This window comes from Malurus melanocephalus, unplaced genomic scaffold (assembly GCF_030028575.1).
Source record: "Malurus melanocephalus ecotype Western Australia unplaced genomic scaffold, MMel_1.1 scaffold_51, whole genome shotgun sequence".
In the NCBI taxonomy this organism is placed as follows: domain Eukaryota; kingdom Metazoa; phylum Chordata; class Aves; order Passeriformes; family Maluridae; genus Malurus; species Malurus melanocephalus.
In genome coordinates, this window is record NW_026623283.1 from 485,226 (window position 1) to 508,978 (window position 23,753).

The following is a 23,753-nucleotide window of genomic DNA, read 5'->3' on the forward strand; positions in this document are numbered from 1 at the left end:
AGGTGACATGGAGCTGAAGAATGAAGCCTTTATAAGAGCCACAGAGTGGTTTGGATCAGAAGGGGCCTTAAGGATCATTTAGCTCCAGCCCTAAGGATGGGGCATCCACAGCTTCTCTCTGGAACCAGTTTCAGTCCCTCACTGGACCTGAAGGACCATATGGACGCTGAAGCTTGTGGCTTTGTCTCCAAATCYCATATAGAAGGCAGGGCTGAGAATACATCTGTCCATTTTTAGTGGCACTACTGAGTTTTTCTTCTAAATGCTTCAGAGAAGGAAAATTAAAAAATGCAAATGAGATATATTTTAGGGAGAGTTAAATATGTGTAATGAGAAGGTTCTTATACTGTCGAGTGCTGCATCAAAAGATTCTCATGAGTTATTAATAGTAATCTTCTTCATAAACCTTTCCTCTCCAAAAGAAACAAATGTATCTGAAGTGTTTCCTGTCAATGCCCACTTCYAAAATGTAGAATTTTATAATACTTTTCAACAGGAATAAAACCTTCCTACAGGGTATTCAGATATATCCTTGAGGACTATTTTTACTCTACAGTCCAAGGCTACCTTCAAGGAACACAGTATCTAATCCATCTTTCCTACTGCTTAATTATTTTAAGCTTCCCTTTTTTAAAGGATGACAAAATGCATTTCGTGTAATGGAGGATACCAGAACTTGCCAGTTCCCAAAGAAAAACCTTTATTTCATGTAAGCTTTCTACCTGTTCCATTATAGCTTTGAGCATCAAGACACACTGAGCATCTTTGTGTCAGAATAATTTTATGCAATATGGGTGTCTGCAAGAATTCAGAGCATCACATACCAAGAAATTTTCTTATGTAATCTTTGTGTGCTCTGCTGGGGATTGTATTTGATCTATGGAAATAAGTTTTTTAAGACAAAAGCAGGGCAGAGATTCTGGAAAAACATATTGATTTCAGTTTGTTTGTTTAAAAAAGTTAAATCCCTTATAAAGCTTTGGGGAGAGGAAGAACAAGGGGGAAAATACTGTTTATTTAGGCACTTCAATGGATTTAAAAGATCAAGGATGTGCTCATTAACAGGACTGCAAAAGCTAATGAGGAAGCCAGCTACTGTTCTCTCAGCTTACTCAAAGGCTAAATATATATGAAACAGAAAGCATGAGGTTACTGCAAGTGATGTACTGTTCCTTTTCTAACCACCAATTTTGTCCTGTTTGTAACTTTCTCACAGGAGATGTGATCCTCCTCCCCTTCCAGCCCCTTCTGCTTTGCAGGAGCACAGCTTCCCTGAGAACAGCTATTGCTGATGTAACTGCCTCCATGCTGGGAAAGTGGTCAGGCTACAAGGGGACATATCATTATCTTAAAAAGACTGTCATACTTGCATTGAGTCTTGGAGGTTGATATTGTAGTAGGAAATCTTGAGCAGCAATATTTTTTGACACCAGGATTTTTTTTTGCAGTTCAAGGACTGAGAGCTCAGTTTCTTGCGTGAGATTTTCATAAATAACTCGGGTTGGTTTTTTTTTYCCTTGAAAAATGAATACTGTGGTGTATGAAATCTCTCATAAGTTGCAACTGTTTTTATTACATTCTGTTGCATTCTGTTAACCTACAGATTATATTTAGTTAATGGAATGTAAGTTTATTGTTAAGCTTATTTAGAAATTTATGGTAGTATGAAAAATTTTAACTGAGATTTAATAGAGCATTTTTTATATATCAAATATGGTTTCTTCCTGCTAAATTGAGATGCCTGTCAACAGTGACAGGATTCAGCTTATTGTACAGTTAGTTTCATAAAAACTTCTAGTAGTTCTCTAGATGTATAAGAAATACTGGCTTTAGAGAGCACACTTTCATAACTTAATGAACTGTGGTGACCTAGTCCTTAAAGCAGAGGGTGAGTCAGTCAATAAATTAACTTCTCCTGTGGYTTCTTTTTTTGTCCTATTCAAAGAAACTTATTTAAACTAAGTAGTGCATATAAGAATGCTTCCTTAGTGGTTTTGGATTGTTTAGGATTTTTTTTGCCATGAYATAATCCCTTTTGGCTTTGAATAGCCAAGAGAAACAGTGAATTGTAATATTGGTCAAAGTTTTTGAATCTGTGGTGGCTCTTTCTCTTTTTTTTTTTTCCTTACCTAGAAAGGAGTACTGGGGGCAGAGGGGAGGAGAAGATATTGAGACCACTAGCAAGTAAGACCTGGCAACCATTCTTTGCTAATTCTGATGCTCATGCTATTCCTTATTAAATCACCTTCCTTTTACTTTGTCACTGAGAGGGGACAATCTCTTCAACTTGCCTAAAGAACCCATTGAGTTTCCCTTTAAAACAACTGAACAACTAGCACTGAACAATTAAAGCTCAATATTTTCTGCAAATTAAATGTGAACATAAAATGTTTACAGCTTCACAAGCACCTTCAGTTTGATAAATCATGCTTCATTTCTTTTTAAGTGCATGGCTAAATTTATATGGTTTAGAGGACAGTGTAGAAAAATATAATATATTCTGTAATTACTCAGGCTATGTTTAACTTACCTGCTATAAATACTGAACTTACACTGAAAAAGAAAATTGACATCCAGATCATAATGTRCTTCCTTCACTATAAAAATATATCTGGCCTCCTAGAGACAAATGTATAAATTCAAGACTTCTTTCTGCAAGCCTGCAGTCCCTTAGAAAAAAAAATACCATTGTGTACTGCCCAGGTATTCAGTGAAATCACTCAAAAGAGGAGCCATTCACAGAATAGGGCCTGAGAGACACAGGAAAAATTTTCCATCCTTAGTTTCAGGTCTTATATCTGTCCCTGGAGTATAATAGGACAGGTTATTATCCCCTTGTTCATCATGAAGATTAATGTTCAGACCAGCTGAAAATATTACTGTTCTGCTGGGGCCTATCAGGAGGTCTTCAGACCTGTGTGAATMTGAGTTTAAACATTTTCAATTGCAGAGCTAACACCTTACCCTAGCTGGGCASAAGTGCCTCAAGCTGCTATGTCCTCAGCAATGCTTCTGTAGGGGAGTGAAGGTCCTCAAAAGCTCTGTCTTCCTTGTGACATCTTTTTTGCAGACTTCAGTGCAAAATGTTACAGTGGGAAAGTGCCTGAGTTGCTACTCTTAACTCAGAGGAAAAAAAAAAAAAGTGTGTATGTGTATATATAGTGGGGATTTTTTAAAGTTTCTATATTTGGTAGAGAATGTTTCCCCTTAAAAATCTGTGATTCTTTCCTTAAAATTTGTCACCTAAACTTAATATGACAGAATTKAAATAAAACCAGGCAGAAAGTTAGTTTTAAAGAAAAGATGCACCTGGTTTAGGAAGTCACAGGAAAATATCTCAACTCTTGATMGTGTCAAAGTCGACGTTCCCTGTTCATGGGGGTACAGAAATTCCACCCCATTGCCTCACAATATCACGGGTTTGTTTAGCTTCCTTTGCAGGCTTTCCAAGGCTCCTGGAGCAGCATCTGAAACACAACCACRTGCAGATGTGGTGGGAAATGAAATACACATCTTCTATTTATCTCAGCCTTTTAGAGAAACAGGCTCAGTAATGAGTTATCGGGTTTGTGTGCCCCGGTACTGCTGGGGTGTCCACAAAGAAAGGCACAACTGAGCCACTCAGCCCCAGGCAGGGAGAGGTGAGGGGAAAAGGGGGACAAAACAGTTGTGGGAGCCCCAAGGGGAGAGCAGAGGGAGGGGCTCTGGCCMACAGATTCCCCTGGAGAATCCCAGCAAAGCAGATGGATCCCTGTGAGTGAGCTGCAGCCTGTGCAGAGGAGCCCATGCTGGAGCAGCTCCATGGAGCATCGTGGTGGAGCAGGAATCCAACTGCAGGCATTGGAGATCTCTGTGCCAGGGCAGGTGGATGAGCCCCAAAGGAAGCTGCAGGCTGCAAAGCAAACCTGCACAGGAGCAAGAGCTGCGGCAGGTGGAGGAGTTTGTTCCTGAAGGGCTGGATTCTGTGGAGAGAACCCCACACTGTAGCAGGAGAACATGATAAGGAAGGAGCAGCAGAGAGGAGCTGCTGTGAGCTGATCATGGTCCCCTGTTTCCTTCTGCCACTCAGGAGAGGGGTAAGATAGAGGAGTTAGAAATGAACTCCAGGGCCTGGAAAAAAAAGGTGGATGGTGGAAAGGTGAGTTTAGTTTTGGGTTGTTTTTTTTTTTCCTAACTCGATTTTTAATTGGCAATAAATTAGATTAATTTTCCCCAAGTCTGTTTTGCCTGTGATGGTAATTGATATATAACAATCTCCCTGTCCTTGTCCTGACCCATGAGCTTTCTCATCTCATTTTCTCCCCTCGTTCTGTTGAAGACAGAGAGTGAGAGGCTGAGTGAATGCCTGGCAGACAATCAAGGTTAACCCAGCACAGCACTGTAAGGGAAATCAAAGGGAAATTGTCAGGGCTCATGGAGATGTGCAAAGGTACACACACTCTCACTGATGCAGGATATGTATCCTGTCTGTGGGCTGGCAGGCAGAACTTACAGGGTCTGATCCATCAGGTCCTGAGTAGCGAGAGACCTTTCTGTGCAAGGCTGTCTTTCTGCCAGCAGGCTGCAGCAGGACCCACAGTCCAGGCAAGGCTCCCTGCTTGGGATCATGTCCTGCATCCCTTGGGGGAAGAACAAAGGCTTTTAGGGAGACTCTCTGCAACAAAGAACCCCTTCCCTATGCAGTGTCCTTCCCACCTGCTGGCACAGCAGGACTGGCTCACCTCCAGCACAAGCTGCAGGCAGGTTCTTGTTGACTGTGGGATCCACATGGGATGAGGCATTGGCACAGTGGGGTGGGGGCCCTGCTGCCTGGGAAGCAGTGGGTTCTTCTTGGGTTGCCCTGCTGGTCCTGTGACAACATGGAAATGTGTTGGAGGGAGGGGGAAGAAGGCTACTACAGTAAAGACTGACAGCCAGAGTTAGGTGAAATGTGAAATACAAAGCTCACAGCAAACAGATTCTCTTCTCTTCTCTGTGTTTTAAAGTCGTCGGTACTGAAGCTGAAACAAAGATCAGAAAATTATTTAARCCACATCCTGAGCTGACAAATTGCCTTATGAAGAARAAAATGCTTTTCTTGTAAACTGGTCAAAATTGATGAAGTGACAAACCAATAAAGCAATAATAAATGTACCATTCATGCTGCTACTTAATTGTTCATTTTTCAATATGAGGTACTCACACACACACATATATATATATAAAAGCATATAATAAACTTCCAACACACTATAAATATTACTATAATAATTTGTTGTCTATGTCATATGCCATAGAAGATTAAATTAAGGGACTAGTCTTATGAATTACAGAAAATTAAGGAAGGCCATGAAAGATTACAAGATTTCAGTGAAGTGAGAAGGTGCTAAAAACCCACTTTGTTCCAATCAGTTATCTAACCTGTAACTGGCATACTAATATCTTGAATACTTGCAATGGATGGTCTCCATGATCTCTGGGGGAGGTTTAGTCATGACTTCAGAGATTTTACAGCATCTTGATTACTCTTGCCTTCTTTTGTCCTTTAGGGGAGATCCTTTTTSCAGTTTGTTCGGTGCTGCTGGTTGTTGTCAGTTGGGTGTTTCCTTTCATCTACCCAGCTCCCTGAGACTTAGGCACGTTTGTTTGCAAGTTTTCTGGCTGAAAACGAACTCATGGGGAAGTCCTTTGAGTTATCTGCCCTCTCCCTGGGGAGAGGATTTCTTATCAGAGATAATGAGCGTTGTTTTGAAGAGTGGATATCATTTGTTATCAGTTTGAGCCTTGGACTTCGCTCTTGTATACCATGGTGATGCTGACCTTACAAAGATAGATATTGTGCTCTTTTCACCCACTCCAGGCAGTTCCCAGCTTCCTGTGTCCTTAAATGCATGTTCCTCAGTCATACCGTGAAAATCTTTGTATTTAACCCCTTCACAATAGACAGAGGAATATCAGCTGGGCCAGCTTCACAGCATTTAGCAAGCCTGCAAACAGTTTACAGCAGGCTGTCCATTTCAGTGGTCTCTGTGAGAGTGGAAGCAGGAACCTGAGCAGCTCCATTCTGATTTGGTGGGAGCCTCAGCTCCCCTCGGTTACTGCAYCCTCAAAATTATGGGAGAAGGAAAAGATACATCCTTGAATTGTCAGCACAAAGTCTTTTACRCTTTCCTTCTCCTTTTAACTGCTCTGTTGTTCTGTAGTGGCTTCTAAAACTTTCTTAAGACATACTAACATATGGATGTACCCTTTAAAGATGACTGGATCCTACCCTTAGATCTTCAACTYTTTCTAAGTTAAAGCCTGATAATCTTTAAAGATACTGTGCATTTAACTCGGGTTATAGATAGTCCAAGAGAAGGTGCCTGCAATGCGTTAAGCTGTTCTTTGTAGTTATTTATGATTTTATGTCCTTTTATTTCAGGAAATGGATGACACAGTGTGAAAACAAATTGTGTAAGGGGACTGGTGATGGGACATTTAAGTGAAGCATAGACATTTCAATTGAAGTACAGTGTGTTAGTCAAATGTTGCCTGCTGGGCTCATTAGCAGTAACAGGATTAATTCTGTAGCCTGTGGTATGCAGGAAATTGTAGTRGAAAAACTAATGGCCTTTCATCTCTGTAGTGTGGGAAGAGCTAAATGTCCAGTTTTTGGGTATTCACTTTGTCTTAGGTTCTGGAATGACAAAGAGTTGTGTACATGGTTTCATGGCACATCCATTTTCTTAAGTGTTTGGCAGAGTGAGAGGAGAGGTGATTGCAGGGAAGGAACCGATTGTTTTGTTAGTTTGTGATTTTTGTGTTGTCTTTTTTGGTTGTTTTTGTTTGTTTTTTTTTTTTTTTTAGAGAGGTGATAGCTTTAGGATGAAAATATTTTTAAGGTTTTTGTCACACATAGCCTCTCTGGTTGGGTTTTTATTAATAAATGAAGTGTGAATACCAAGACCTTCAAATAAAGGCTCTAAAAATTCCACAGTGTCTGGATGGTTGTCACTTCTGTCAATATTATCTGGTGAAAGGTGGTACTGTAAACTGTCACAGAAGTGCAGAATTTTAGCTTTTCTTTCTGTCTSTTCCTCTCATACTCCAGCTGGGTTTTTCTGCATACCTGTCACATACTTGTGTTTTTCTTYTTCACAATCCACGCAAACCCTAAAAAACAGTTACATTCCCTTTTCAGATATCTTTATTATCCTTCTCCCAACACACCTCTACCCCATACCTCTGGTTTATGGATGCCTTTTCAACATATCTACTCCTTGCAATATTGGTTTTCTTTTCTTTCTTTTTGGTAACCAGTCTCCAAGATTGCATTGTTACAATTGAATAAGGAATAGGACTTTGAATAGGATTCTGTATTACTTGAAAATATAATAAGTCCTTTTTTTTGCTACGTTTTGCTTCAACTTATAGTGCTCTGGCAGTCTCTGCCATAGAACTCTGCAGTTACTGAGCAATTCATTGCTTGAGCTGGGTCCTGTTCTTCATGGGAAGTACATATTTGGTAAGGACAGAGTGGGGTTTTCCTGACGTACTGGCAGTTTTACAAGGGAAAGAAGGCACATTCAGAGTGTTATCACATCATTTCAATTCCAAGTCAAAGGSATTCTGTATTTCCTTCATTTTTACCTTTTATATTGTACCAATTATCAAAGCCAAAGCAAGCAAGTTCATGTATGGTGAGACAGAAACACACCAAGCAGGAGTTGCCCAGTTTCTTGAAGATTAGTCTAAGGTAATATTTAAGCTTCAGTCCCATTGCTTAGAAGAAAATCAACTTGCATGTGGATCCTGATCCTTTGTCAAGTCACCTTGAGTTCACTGTGGTTCCAGGTTAGGGTAGCAGATTTTACCCTCTACAGGGGAAGGAGGGGAGCATTTTACAGCTGGTTGTCTGGTAGGGAACTGGTGGGTGTTGGTGGGTCCTATTAGTGGTGCTATTTTCAGAGATTTGATCCACCCTTTTCACTCACAGTCATCACCAGTCAAACAAAAGCGGTTTGTTTCTACAGTGGAATCAATAAAAAAGAAATATATTATGGTATTATGACTTAGCTGGGAACATATGCTTTTTACCTTTTGCTGTTGTGTCTTCTGTTTAAGGATGGGTTTTCCAACCATTCATATTCTCTCAGTTCTATGCTAGGTCTGTGTGATCTGTAGTCTGCACAGAAAATTCATGTTGTCAGCAGTACAAAGATAGTTTTTTTGTTTCAATGTTTGCTGCTGGTGTAATGTGTTATATTGATCCACTCTGGCCTCTGAAGAATTTTCCTGCTGGTGATGAGAAGGATGCTATATCTCTTCAACAAAAGAAAATACTTTAATTTTCATGCAAAACAATATTCAGCAGAATCATAAAACCTTAGACCTGGTAATAAAAATAGAAGCAGATGCTATTAATACATCATTCCAGATACACAGAGCACCATTATGTGGCTCCTGGGTTGAGTAAAACTTCATGTAATCACAGAAACCATAGACTTAAGCTCTATAAAGTTGGAAACTTCACCAGATGGCSATTGTCGAAGCAGCTTCTAAAGACTTTAGAACTGCAATGTGTTAGGACCCTAGATATGAGTATATATGTGTTAGCTTTTTTAAAATACAATTACTGAACATAACTGATCTACATTATGGAAGTAATAATAATAATACTTTGTACTCAGTGACCTTTTATCTGAGGACCCAAAAGCTCTCGACCAAGGCTTTTGAATACTCCCTTTCTGCTTACAGGAAATAAAGTGTTCAGCATCTTGAATATCTCTGTGAGAGAATTGAGCAGGAGCAATCCAACTCCCTGGCATATTGCAAGCAGTCAGGTGGTGTTTTCTCTGTGTCTGGGACTGGGACAGGGGGGCTATCCTATAGCTGTCTCTGTCCCTAACAGCTGGGAGATGACGCCCCAGTCACTCGGGGGTGGAGCTTCCTTTACAGGAGTACTTTTAATCTTGAGCAGGTCCAGCCTTTGAATGGTATTGCTTGTATATTGAAATGCTGTGTGGCAGGAATAAGAATGACACATAATGGCCTAACCTGTCATTTTCTTTATTTGCTCTGTAAACTGTGAGGATAATACTGAAATGATGTAAAGACTATGKCTCAGATATACCACACTTACCTGAGGAGTTTAGATATGGAATKATAGATCTTAGGCGCYATATATTCAGGACAGACAGGTAAGYACCTTCAGGGACTGGCCTGTATTTTAGGGAGAATGGTTATGTCCTTTTGAAATGCACCACATGTTGTCCATGAATTTATAGTGCTTTAATACTCAGCCTGAAAATCACATGGTGGTATTATCGGTAATGGGAGTAAATAACTGTATTTGACATTTGCCTTTCTACAGTCAGTAGCTATTTTTTTTCCTTCTTTTTCTCCCAAAGTGATTTTATTGTGGCTTTTCATGGTCTAGAGATCATTCCTTAGAATTTTCTTGGTGACTGTGTTTGTTCTGTCTTTTAGATTGATGTGATTGTGACTTTGGGAGGACTTGGAGGACGKTTTGACCAAACAATGGCATCAGTGGAAACGCTTTTTCATGCAACGAATATCACTCCTTCTCCAGTGATAGTTATCCAGGATTGCTCGCTGATTTACCTGCTGCAACCTGTAAGTGTTGGGAAAGTTGCTTCATAATAAAACTGACCTTCCACTCTCCCTGGTACCATAGGTTTTGCACCATTAAATCCTCACTTTCTCAGTTGTGTTCTATAGGGTCAGAACTGAAATATAAAATACATTGCAGGCAAGTGGACAGCAAATGATGGGCTCTGAATTCCTGCCTTGGAAAAGATTGTGTTTAATTTGTTCAGAATAGATTTCTTGGAAAAGGGAGAAACAAGAAAACCAGAAAGTACAAAAGCTCAATTTGGGTAAATATAAGGTATTGATTATGAATGGAAAAAAAAACAAACCCAAAAAAACCAAACTTTTTGAACAAGATTCCAGTAAGTTTAAATTTAACACACAGTCCTTTTACATGTTAAGTAGCAAGAAGGATGTCTGCAATAAGAGGGGGAAAAGAAAATATGTAAGAGGATGTTATGAGGTAGTTCCTGACACACACATCAGGCAGAGCTCTTATGCAGTCGGAGTGGTGCAGTTCATTATGATGGGAATCCATCTAGCATCAGCGAGGGAATTTATTTAAGATGTGTTATTTCTGTGGTTTTTCAGATCTGTTTTTGCATTTATTGATTCGTAAAACAACACACACAAAAGATCTTGCTGATCTTCTGCTTCTGAGATTTAAATTAAAGGCAAATCTAAACATCAAACACTGTTCTCTAACAGTGATTCTTTTTTTTCTTTTGACAATACCTTTTCCCTTGGCAAGGTTTCTAAAAGCTTACCTATCTTTTCCAATTTCTTTTGGAAAGCTTATTCATTAAAATGAAWAACATTCACAGGTAAATTTGACAAAACCTTGCACCAGATGTGCTTTATCGTAATTTGAGAAAAGCATTAATGAGGTTCTATGAGATTATAGATTTAAAGCCACAGGGGCAGGTGCTCTATTAACAATTTGAAGCACTGTGTCTGCAGGAAAGGGAGCAGGCACAGGAGCTCTTTTGCCAGTATGATGAAGAATTACTCTGATCATTAGTTGCACAGCTAAATGGATAGAGGCAGCAGAGTGAGGGGGAAAGAGAACTGAAGGATAACTGTGGTTAAAATCTAAAAGTTAGGAGTCGCTTGTGATTGATCTATGAGTGCAGTACTTCACTGACTACTGTAAATTTCCTTTGGGGTATTTTTAAGAATATGTTGAAGAGCTGAAATAAGGTGTAGAATTTCCAGTTTAGCTCACAAAACTCTTTCTCAGACTGGAAAGTCTTCTAATTATTTTCATTCACCTTTTCTGTAAGTGCGTTAAAATGTCATGCCTAAGGTTGCTTTCACAAGTCTTCCATGAATAATTAAACCCTTTAAAACCTAGAAAAARAAATCATGGTCTGTGCATTTTAAATAGAAATGGGAGGTTGCTAATTGTTTTGTTTGCCAGAAACATCTCTGTTCTTTTTAATAATGTCATACAAAAAGCATTTAATATTTTTTTGTAGATGAGCAGAGTTCCACAGGAAACTTCAGGCAATTTCTCATATAAAGAAATAAGGGGCATATGTAGGGGCAGGCCACTTGAACAATCTTAGTGCTAATTTTGACACAAAATTACTTTTCACTGTTGGTTTAAACCTGTTATTGTCAGCATCTTCAGTCAACTGTTGCAGTACCTCCAGGTAATAACATTAGTCCTGCATAGCTGTTTATATTTTAAAAAGTGAGTAGTTTATAAATGGAAAGAAACAAGTCTCCTAAGCTTGGAAACTTTTTTGTTTGTTTGTTTGTTTGGGGTTTTTTTTTTTTGTTTTTTTTTTTTGTTGGATTTGGTTTTTATTTTTGTGGGGTTCAGCCTGATATTTTTCTCTTGCAAACAGCGACAATCATGACATTCCCTCTTTTCCCCCTCTCCCTTTTGTAATTTAAAACCAAGGTAGGAGAGACTTTAACACAGTGGGAGACCCACTGACTTTTCCAAATGCAATGACTTTTCTGGAAACTGTGCAATAAGTGAAGMAAGGTTTTGTGATTCAAATGCTAATGCAAATGATAAAGTTGAGAGCATGCCGCTTTTTCTATAAATGTAGATTGGAAACTTTTCTCTCTTTGGGAAGAAAAATCTGATATTTGTTGGATTCTTTAAATAAAATATGAGCAAAACATAATTATGTTTTTGCTTCCAAATAACATTAGCTATTTAGTATAGCAGGAGAGTGGTTCTCTGTCATGTGTACCGATGCAGAATCTAAAATATTTGGATACAGCAGATAAACTGCTAATTCCATAAGAGCCCTAGGAAGGATACCAAGGGGAGTAACAAGTCAAGCTGCTGAATTTATAGTTCCTCATGCAGAAACTGAGAGGAGGATGGTGTGAGTAGGTATCTAAGTGCATCATAAGATCTGTTATTTGCTTTGAAAGAGAGCAATTTCACATTGTTACAACATTGGTATAGAGGGTTACAGTAGAAGAAATATGTCAATATTTAACACATTTCTAAAGGGTCCACAGCATTATAGGAAACATGCTGATGGACTTTGTAAAAATATTTAGGGTGATAATAGGAGGACAGCAAGGACAATCCCTGATTTGAGCTCCACTGCTGACTACCAAGCAAGSTGGACCAGGTAAACAAAGCCTTTTTTTATTAGCCAATAACATTATCCAAGTACTGAATGTAGGAGTAATTAGCACTTTGAGTATTGAGGCATTTCTTGGGAAATAGTGATGGAAATAGTAYAAGTTTTTGAAATATATAGATAAAAATRTTTTGGCATGGAAAACGAAGAAAAMTAAAAGGAMATAAACTCTCTTATGTTCATATCTGACCTTTAAGGATGAGATCCTGTAAGGAAAAGATAAAAAAGATGGGAATAATTACATCTCATAAATACCTGTCTCCATGATCTCTATGGAGAAATTCAGTGGGAGGCTGAAATGTAGATATATACACRGCAGGTATCTAAATTTAGATAAATGAATTCCAATATATATCAAACTACTAAACAAGTATTTAAGAAAAGAAAGCAGGCATGAAATGAGTTGTGCCTATGGAAGGGCCCAAACAATGAGAACATCATTTGTAACTACAGAATTTATAAGTTGACAGTGAAAAATTTTCTCCTGTCTGAATGGTAAAGGAAAACTAATGACAAGCAGCTTAAATGAGCACTTTTGCTCAGTCTTCACTAAAGCAAAATATTCYTTTGAGCAGATAACAAACACAGTTAAAATCAGTGCCAAAGTCTGAAGACTTTAAATTGCTTCAGAGAAAAAGCAAATAAAAGATTGAGCTGCCTTTGATTCTGCCAACTCCAAGGGCTGTTACTTTTTGTGTGCCATGCAACACTAATTAGGATAGGAGTCAGAAATAGGGAGACTTTGTAAGAATTCTAGGATGTGATGYTTGTTCTGAAGCATTTTCTAATGTGATGGTTGGAATTTTTAAAAAAAAAGAAGGAAGAAAATGTGCCTGTATACTGAATATATGTCATATTTCTTTSTGTAGTGGAGGAGGGAGGAAAGCCTGAATTTTTAATAAAGAGTAATCAGTCTTTATGAGCAGCATATTTTATGCAAGAGTTCATACATGTTTGAAATTTGGTAATATCAATTACCATTAGACTATACCCTGRCTGAAGAGCATAAGGCCCTTAGAGTCGTGTTTATCATGCTAGCCATGCTCAATATGAATGGCTTAAGCTTTCACATACATACTTTCTCATTTTCTGGTTGTGTGCTTCTCAGGAGTACAGAAACATTAGCTTCTGTACACCGAGCATATATTATCTTTTATCTGTGAGYTTTATGGCAGTTTGTAATACAAGGTAATAGGATTTATGACCAAGAAATGAGAAGATGTCCAAGAGTTAATGAGGCCTGTCTTTTACATATACTGARCAGTTCAGTTTTCCCCACACAGGATTCCAGCCCTAGGACGTAGAGACGACTTGCTGCCTACACATGAAAATGTGTTACAGCAGCAAATTTTTGTCAGTTAACTAACTCTTTTGAAAGAGTGTGTGAATACTTTGATAACCYTTTTTCTTGCACCCAGCTTTTCTTGTGAGTGCATGCCTGCCTTCCCTGTGAGAAATGATGAATAATTTAACATCATAGGCAGCAGCCCAGCAGCTAAATGTGAGCAATAAGAATCGAGAATCCCATCCCTTATTCTTGGCTCTTTACCACCATTTCCTTGAAGAGAAGTATATTGSATAGTCTTTTGATCTCACCGTCTCCTGGACTGTAAATTGGGTAAAACCCATGTCCTTTTCYGAATGGSTACTGTGAGGCTCATTCAGKTATTTACAAAATGCCATTACATCCYCAGCCCTGCACTGGGGAGGAATRTAGGATCGTGGTAACAGTAACAACAGTATTAGCAAGGCCCTTAATTGACATAAACATTGCCATACAGGAAGCTGTGCAGATAATTAGTGAGCACAGTCCTGAGCTGAGTTTTGGTGGGAGCCAGCCATCCTGCTCACAGATGGCGTCTGGGTTTAGCGCAGGCCAGGAGCTGTGTTTGGAAGGGACCACCTTATCTCGGGGCCAAGAGAGAACAGCCACATGCACATGAGCTGCTGTGCTGGTTGGCTTGAGTTCCAAAGGAATTACCTCAACCRATTTACAGGTGCAGACAGAGGGGCTTGGCATGAAGATCTGCTCCTAGATGGAGACACTACAGTGGATGTGAGAGAGGGTATAAAAAGTGGAAACTTTGCTGGGGTTTATTGCTGCAGTTCTCTGTGCCAGTGTTATTTGATTTGGTTTATGTCCATGCTTGTAAAGTTTAATGGAAAGTTCAGGGTATATACCTTCAGCTTCTGAGTTTTTTTTTTCTCTGGCAGCCAGTGCCTTGAAATTTGCAGGCACTTCAAGAGTGAGTTATCTGATCAGTTCTGTACCGCCTCTGCCTCTCTTTKGGCTTATGATCAGTCCAGTCCTCAAAGGCCAGGTTTTTTATCTCRAATGCAGGGCCTCTCTTTTCTATAGAGGTCTCCCATTGAAGAAATAGTCCTTTCCAGAACAGCTTGTTTTCTCCATGTTTGAGCACCACATCAACAGCACAGCACCTGTCTTCTCCTCACTGTGATTTTGGATCTCCATTTTTTTTCATTCATCTCACCCTCCTGCTCTGTTTTTCCCCAGTGCATGATACTAACAACCTAAAAATTAAATGGTGGCCACGTTCTATCTTGTTTTGAATCCTTCTTAAGTACAACACCATACGTCATCACAGAGGTGTAACCAACCTGTGTAATTGGCCCAGGCCTGACCAGCAGCCTGTCCATCAACCTCAGCACCACAATGGATTGGCTCTAAAACACAGGGGGCAGGGCTCCTTTTGCTGGAGAAGAAGGAGAAAGCTTCTAGAACTTTGTCACAGGAGCCATCTTTGTGGTTTCTTGGTTTCCATCCCCCCACCACCGAAAAACTGGACTGAGCAAAACCAGGACAGACATTTAATGTCTSCTTTTCCTATATGTATTATTGGTGGATAAATTCAGTTGCAAAAAGATCACAGTTTTAAAGGAAGGCATGTAAACATRTACCTAGTATTTAAACATAGAATTAGTACTTGCAATGCTTATTGTCCTGAAAGGCTTTGTTTCCTGTTTGATATCTTCTCTCCGAGAGCACTGCTGGAACTTAATCTACTTGACAAAGCAGTCAGTCTCTGTGCCTTGAGCTCCTTGTGGAATTCACAAACATACAGMTTCTTCTTCTTGATAAATACATCTTTTTGTGACTTTTTCCATGAGAAAGCCAGCCATTCAGCTGGACAGAAACACTGCAATGTCTAAAATACTAGCTATGGGAAAGTCTTAATCAAACCCTGCTCTGGGAGCCTGACTCTTTCACAGAAAACCTTGCAGAAAGGGGTTTTGTGCCTCCAGAATTTTGGTATTACATGAAGTGGCTTCTCAGAAAAAAAAAAAAACAAAAAAAAAAAGCAAAACAAAGAAGAAAAAAAAAACCAACCTGTTGCTATGTTGCTGGTTTAGCTACCTTAGTTTCCTTCTTTTTCCTTCTTTGATAAGTAACTTTGAGGATTTGGTTACAGCTCAACTTTTGTTCTTAAAATAAGACCTAAACTAGAGTCTGTATTTTTATCCTTTCCTGGAAAAATCCAGCTGGACTAATGATTATTCAGTCATTCTTATGTAATAAGAAGGTAATGTAGTGGGCCTGGGTAAATGTGACCTTCATAATGCTGCAGGCATAAAGGACTCAGGTTTATTTCATGGAAATCCATGGCTATGAAGTGGTGTTGCTCCATGTTTGTGCAGGACTTCTATGTTTTACTGGATATCAGTGATCCAAAATTAATAAATATTTGTCATAACATTCTGACCTGGAAAACATTTACTTGCTATTTGTTCCTCACTGTTACCAAAGGAAACTGAACACATTCTTTGTAACTTTGTTCTWTTCCAGCATCAGCAGATGTGTAGCATGAAGTATACAAAGCTTATGTAGAATTATAGAAATAATAAATAGCTTTTGAAATAGTCAAATCCTTTTAAACAGTTTATTTAGCATCAATTAAAAGTGCAACCTGCATCAACTTTATGGATGTCATGTAATAATTATTGATTACTCCTGTATAAGGAAGACATATGTAAAATATTTTCTTTTAAGAGTCTCATCCTACAGCCTTTGCTTAGACAGACAACAAAAAAAATCTAAATCAGTTTATTAACTTGTCAGTAACCCGTTTACTTATCTTTCAGACAAGAAAGGAAAATACCAAACCAACATGGCCRAGTGAAAAAGAATAGTCTTTACTAAGTGAGATTTTCATCAGGTCATAATTGYTAAGAAACAAGTCATAATCTATAGAAGGATATGATAATCACACAGCTGCTTTTAAATTCACATCTTAATGGCATCTGCAAGAGAAGGTGATGTAAGGAGTCTAATTGGATCTTAGGTATTTTTAAATTCTGAAGTCATCCAATTTGATTCTGAATCAATAGCTTGCGCTTGCTAAGTGTCAACAATTCTGCTCGCAATTTTTTTTTTATTTTTGTCCAGATTTTTAATTACTCACTGCAGCAGCTGATAGATGATCATCTAGGAGCACCTTGGCCCTAAATGAAACTCTTCCAATGAGATTCCTGCTCTCTGTTGTTGCCCCTAGCTATTGTGATATGATCATGTCAATATGATAATATCTGGGTTTTTTTTTTCTTTATGGAAACCATAAGAAGCTTTCTGTTACAAAGCTAATTATCTTAGTGCTGGTTTGTTGTTTTGTTTTTTTTTTTTAATCCCAAACTTCAAAATCTTAATTCATCTTTTTGTCTCCTCCCTTAGCAAATTTCTTTCTATAGTCATCTGATACTTTGGGCTTTTGTGTGCAATGTTGTATTAATAATTTTGTGTACTATAAAACAATTCTTCTTTAGATTAAATGGTCAGCAGCAAAATGCAAAATCTTTGGCATTTGCTTATTGTTAGGAGCTGATGCACAACAGTAGGAAGCTGGTAAAATGCTGCCTTTTTTTGAAAATATTGGTAAGCTGAGAAAGACCACAGATGTATTTTCACTTGCTGTGTGTTCATTTTATTCTGTAACTGAACAGAACAAAGCTGGAGAGTGTGTGTGGTCATTCCAGTTTAGTTTGGGTTTTTTCCCAGGAAGCCAAAGAATTCCTAAGCTTTTTGTGAATAGATTTTTTTGCCAAAAAGAAAAAAAAAAAGGCAAAAGCACATTAGAAGACTGTTAATATGGATTCCAAATTTGGTGAGAAGATTTAACTATTCTGTACATAATTTAATCAGCTTTGTATTTCTACAGTGTGACATATTTTYGTACTTTAAAAAAGAAAAGTTATGCAAATCCTTATCTGTATGAAGGTGTCATAAACTGATTCTTTTCAGATTGATTTGGTAGTATCTTTATGATTATGATTTAAAATATTTGTCTATCATCTAACACTTTAAAGGAGTAATGTAATGTTTTGAATTTCAAGGTCAACCATTAGACATGAAAAAGAAAAGGGACYCAGAGGAATAATTATTAACTTTCTGTGCCTTTGCCTTATCAGAGGCCATCCTTCTCAATAAGTAGCCATCACACTGCAAGATCTTACTTTCTTTATCTAATCTTGTTTCTTCTACTTTCCTTTTTTGTTTTTCTTCTGGGTATTTTTGGGATCACATCAACTGTCTTTTTCCAGTACATTTTAAGTTTGTAGTTTAGTTTTGTCTAAAAYGTTCTAGCTTTAATTTAAAAATTGAATTTCTGCCCTGAAGATGTTTCCCAGGATTTGTCTCCTCCCAGCAGTTACAATAGTATGCTATGAAGCATTAATTCATCAATACCGAGTCATTCTGGCTTCATCTATTCATAAATCATATTCCTCTTGGGTCTCACAGTGTTTTCTCTTTATTTTATTGTACCAATGACCAAAGTGGCCTGATCTTCAGCAATGCAAAGTGCTGGGGTGATACCTRCTGCAGTGTGCCTTTGCATCAACCTGTTATTTTTGTGTGCTGTAACTCTGTTCTGCTGTGTTGTGTTAGCCCAAATTTCTCAGATCCTGGGATTCTGTTCTACCCACTGATACTGTCTTTCTGGAGGCAGCTTACTGCCTTGCTTGAGGTGAATTTCACCAGTTTTGTAGTAACAACTTTCCTCTTTGAATATTAAATGGATTTCAGTGATAGTTTAGGGGTATGGGATTTTTTTCACTCCCCACCTGAGTTACAGAAAGTTCTGTGGGGAAACTAACAAATATCAGAAGTCTGTAATTTGTAACAGAGCCTTCACAGGAAAGAAAAGTAATGGAAAATATTTTATTTCATACAATCAAAAATATAGCAGAGAAAATCAATATAATTGTTCCTAGGCTGAATATAAATAACAGTAAAAATTGAAGTGATAGTAGGTGAAAAATTATTATCTACTACAAAGTAAAAAAAAATCAAAGTGCTGAACACTTAATTGTTGACCTGAAGGGTTTATAGAATCATTTAGAGGTAAATTTAATATTGGTCTTTTCTGTTCACATCTGAGCACTGGCAGTAGTTGAAGTTGTAGAAGATGAGCATCTGTATTCTGGCCTCAGTTATATTTGAAAATATGTTATCTCTTCAATTCAATCCCTTTGTGAAATAGCTTAGGCTTTCGCAATCCCTTACAGTATCACTGTTAATTCTTACTCTGCCAGGGCAGTGGTGTCAACTGTATGGATTTTGAGCATTTACTCTTATTGTTAAAAAGGGGTCAGGGCAGAAAAATGATAATATTTGGTAATATCAGAGGTTCTAGGGAGAATTCTGTACTACACTGATAAACAAGATTTAGGCAGAACTGTTCCGCTTTGCCATGGGAAGTGATTGACTTGTCAATCCGAATTTTCTTCATGTTGATAACAACTGATTATATTACTTCAGGACTCTCTCTGCCCTAACAGAATATCCCAAGAGCAGATGGTGATCAGGGATTGAATTCTTCATTGTCTTTTAAGGCTGTAATGTGTCTGTCACTCTCACATCAACTCCAGTCAAAAATACTTGTCAGCAGTGCAGCTGGACCAATGACCTTCAGGGGAGTGCAAAGGCTTCCTTCTCTTAATCYTAAAATCGAGGTATTTGGAGTGAATATGTTTCTGTTAAAAGCAAGCAAAGGAGTTTGAAAACAATCTTCCAGKATCTGTGAGGAGGTTTGAAGAAGGTGAAGGTAGGTTTATTCCTGAGATACACAGCAAAAGAATGAGAGACAGTGGCCCTAAACTGAGCTCAAATGAGATAATGACAGGACAGGCAGGGGGTGGTGGTTTTAAGCTGAAAGAGAGTAGGTATATTAGATATTGGGAGGAAATTCTTTGCTGTGARRGYGGTGAGACACTGGAASAGGTTGCCCAGAGCAGTTGTGAATKCTCCATCCCTGGAAGTGTTCCAGGYCAAGTTGGATGGGACAMWGAGCARCCAGGKCYAGTGAATGGCATCCCTGCCTATGGGATTCTGTGACTCTATGAAATTAGAAAAAAAAAAAGTCCCTAGTCATTCATCTGATGAGATTCCAAAACAGTTTTYCACAAGGRAAAAYTGTGGAAGAGGGGACAGAATCAGARCTCAYTATATTGATTATATATCTTCAACYATATTCCCACARAAAGTGAACATRARACTTTGAAAAGCTGTTAATRTGTCAGCAWTGTGTTTCACACTGTCCTTATTTGCTGTTTTTTAAACATGAAGCCTGACACTGGCTTTAATCAGTTTGAACTTTGATCACATGAGCTTTTCAGCAGTGCTGAAAAAGTTCCAGTGTGCATGAGTTCCAGCCCRGAGGGAGTCTGTTTCACAGATGTAGCTTCCTTTTGCATTTTATTTACGACGTCTGTAATTACACTGCGTCTGCTACCGTCCTTGCAGGTAAGCATAAGAAGTGTGGGTTAGAGGAATGGACAGTGGGGTGGATCAAGAAAGGGCTGAGTGTCAGAGCTCAGAGGGCGGTGATCAGCTGGAGGCCTGTAGTCAGGAATCTGCTGAGTCCAGTCTTACTGAACACATTTATCAATGACCAGGATGAGGGGATAGAATGTGCCYTCAGCAAGCTGGGTGATGATCTGGAACTCAGATCATCAAGAGGCTGATACACYTGGAGGCTGGCTGCCACTCRGTGGGATCTKGATAGGCTGAAGAACTGGGTGGAGAGAAAACCTGTGATGTTCGACAAGGGCAAGTGTAGGGTCCTGAACCTGGGGAGTAATAACCCCAAATACCAGCACAGGTTGGGGGCTGACCTGCTGAAGAGCAGCTYTGCTGAGAAGGGCCTGGGAGTCTTGGTGRGTGACAAATTGTCCATGASCCAGCMGTGCCCTTGTGGCCAGGAGGGCCAATGGTGCCCTGGGGTGCATCAGGAATAGCACTGCCAGCAGGTCAAGGGAGGTGATCCTGCCCCTCTACTCAGCCCTGRTGAGGCCTCATCTAGAGTACTGTGTCCAGACAAGTTGCTGCTGAAGAATTATAGCAGAGGCCACAAAGATGGCCAGGGGTCTGGAGCATCTCTTATGAGAAGAGATTCTGGGCATGTTTAGAGCAAAGAGTGAGAGGTKGTCTTGCTAATGTATATCAATATCTCAAAGGCGGGTGCCAAGAGGACAGCGACAGACTCTTTCTGTTGGTGCCCAGTGACAGGAGAGGAGCAATGTCCATAAATTTAAACACAAGTAATTGCATCTCAATATGAAGAAGAACTTCTTTACACTGAGGGTGGCAGAGCACTGGACAGGCTGCTCAGGGAGGTTGTGGAGTCTCCCTCTCTGGAGACATTCAGAACCCTCCTGGATGAGTTCCTGTGTAACCTGTTCTAGGTGACCCTGCCTTGGTAGGGAGCTTGGACTAGGTGATCCCCAGAAGTCCATTCCAACCCTAACAATTCTGAGATTCTGTGAAATCTAGGCATTGCTTTTGTGTATGCTGTAAGAAATCTCAGGTATCCAAAGAYGGTTTAGCAATCAGGGAGCATGCATGCACTAGTGTGCAAGTGTACACCTTTGGCTAGAAATGTTACCAGTACAGAGTAAGTGAAAGCATATGGCAAAGCAGATTAATGAAATCTAAGCATGTGCTTAAGCACTTAATTGAGCGGTGATCTGCAGATGTAAGTATAGTTTCCTCATCTGGTATGTCATTCCAAGTTCAGATGTCTCTGYATTTTCCCATCCCCATGACAGCCAGTGGAGCTTTGTGGGGAGTATCAGCATTTCTGTGGCATCAACATCTGTTTCTGAATGGTTAATTTTCATTAAGAGTTCCCATCCATTGTTAATTGAATTATAGCCTTCAATTTCAGCAGTGTCAGGTACCTGAGGGAACAAGAAGGAGCTTCACCCAAAGGGGAATCCTTTTATTCTGGCRGAAGAATAAATTATCAAATTGAAGAATAATTAGCTTGTAGAATTCTCTTCTATTAACCAGTATTGGCAATGAAATGTGCCCTTCTGTTATGAGTCTGAGTTCTTCCTACCTCATAACTTAAAGGGTTTTATATATAAGCATTTAAAAGCTGCATTGCAGTAGGTATATCTCTCTGTAACAAGGTGACATTGTTCGGTTCTTTCTCAGATACTGCTTTTCTTTTGGGGTAGGAAAAAGAGGAAGACTCACTGGTAAAAAAAAAAAAAAGAAAAAAAAAGTATATTTTTTCTTCTATTGTTAACCACCAGTGGTTTTTTCCTTAACTGAGGGATGCATTTCAGAGTGAAGTGAGAGCAGCTGAAGCTCTGGAATTAGTCTTCTGTAGCAATGATGCCACAGGCAGGCAGGCTCATTAGCTGTGAGCTTGGGGATTTTTTTAAGGAGGAGCGGCCTCTCTCCTTTATGTTAGAGGAATCTGGGAACTGAGAATTAAACTGATAAGATGTTCAYTCTACTCAGGATGTTGACTGGAGCTTCCAAGCAATTAGAAGAGCATGAAGGGAGGGCTCTGTATGTCTCTGAGGGCCCCGTATGCCTCTGCATAAAGTGCTCCTTTCCATTCAGGATTTTGTGGGAGTTATTTCCACATGTTGTAGGCACGTAAGCTGCCACATGCAGCCTTAACCCATCCACACTTCTTGAAATCTTGAGGAATGTGGAGAGTCTGGTGTATTCCTGTTGAGTGAGATGGGTGGCCACAGGCAAAACATTTGAGCAGCAGCCTGAGTTATCATAAACAAACCCAGCTATTCTGGTGTATGATGTATGCCATGAAAGAGGTGCACTTCAGAACCTGTGCAGATAAAGGAGGTAGTTAATCATCCCTATTAAACATATTTTATCAATTTTCTGTAAGCCTAATAATATCAACTGAATTAATAATGCTTGTATCATTTCTTGGTGTTTCATCTGTCTGACTTCCGGATCTCCTTTCCTGTTCACAAGCACTCAGYGAAACTGCAGAAATATCAAAGCAACATCTATTTTCCAGTTTATTAACAGTAATGCCCTTCATGAACGTCTCTTTTTTTAAATTCTCTTTTGTATTTAAACCTAGTTCCAGATTACTGTACTAAATGCATTCTGTGTCTTCTTAGGGGAGAGGTGTTATAAACCTATTGCATTAGAAAACAAATTTTCCAGCAGTAGTGTAGGATTTTCTTTTAATTACTTTTAGTATGGAGGCCCACTGAACTCTGAAACATATTCCTAGAAAGCTCTTAAGGAGATAAAATACTTAAATATTCTAATTTTTTAATCCAAGTCACCTGAGAAAGTGAATCAGTTTGAGTTATTTAGGGCAGTCTGTTAAAAGGCAGAGAAGTTGTGGTGCCCCATCCCTGGCATGYTCAAGGTCAGGCTGGATGGGGCTTTGAGCAGCCTGCTCTGGTGAGAGGTGTCCCTGCCCACACCACGGCCTTGAGATACTGAAGTGAATGTTATTGCTCATTTCTGTAGCCCTTGGAAACCCTTGCATGATGATGTTCAAATCTCTCATCTTGAAAGACAGTAGGAGCTCGTGTTTCTGTGACAGGCTGGGTCAACCTCTGCAGTTCAGTGAAGCTGATGCCCTGCTGGTGTCTCCTCCTGGAAGGCTGTGCCTGCCAAATGCCTGCATCTGGTTGCTCCCATGCAAACTTCACTTTCAGCAGGGGGACTGAGAACAAGATCATCTCTCCTTGAAGTTTGGCAGTGTTTCTCCGTGGGACTCTGGAAATGCAGGGTGATTTTAACACCACTGTTTTATAATTGGATGTATTTTTTTCCCATCTGAGGAATAAAAATACAGTGTTGAATCAGCAAGACCTTACCTGAAGCTGATTGTTTTGATAACTCCTACTTTGTAGTCATCTTGGAGAAGGGGAAACTGAAGTAAATCTGAAAATCAGCTTAGTATTTAGATCTGCCTGATAGTGGCCTCTACGGTGTTATACTGTATGAATTGATGTACCTTCATTCCCTCAGCCCGTACACCTGAAATAAGATTACAGTGGCTCTGTGTATTCTCAATGTTTTTTATTGTGCAGGGTAACTGATGTACAAAGTCTTTGGTGGAAATAGTTATTTTTAGAAGAATCCGTAAGATGACAAATAATAACTTGCCAAGATTTTTATACAGGCTCTGATCTTTCATTAGTGAATCTTGGACTGCATCTCATGTCACAGCCTTTAGCTGCATCTCAAGGTATATTACTCCTGTATTACAGAGGGAGAGAGAGAGACAAAGGCATGAGGAAGTGAAATTATTTGCTCAGGTACTC

At 39.2% G+C, this 23,753-nt stretch overlaps 1 protein-coding gene across 4 annotated transcripts in view; it reads left to right on the plus strand.

The window, feature by feature from the left end:
• Positions 1-23,753, plus strand: part of TPK1 (thiamin pyrophosphokinase 1) — a 289,743-nt gene that overhangs the window by 177,953 nt on the left and 88,037 nt on the right. For 3 of the 4 annotated variants that reach the window (XM_057365313.1, XM_057365314.1, XM_057365316.1), the window contains one exon: positions 9,451-9,597. The exons of the other annotated variant lie outside the window; for it this stretch is intronic. In XM_057365313.1, coding sequence (XP_057221296.1) covers positions 9,451-9,597 — 147 coding nt within the window. The remainder of the gene's footprint in view (positions 1-9,450; positions 9,598-23,753) is intronic. 4 annotated transcript variants of the gene reach the window in all.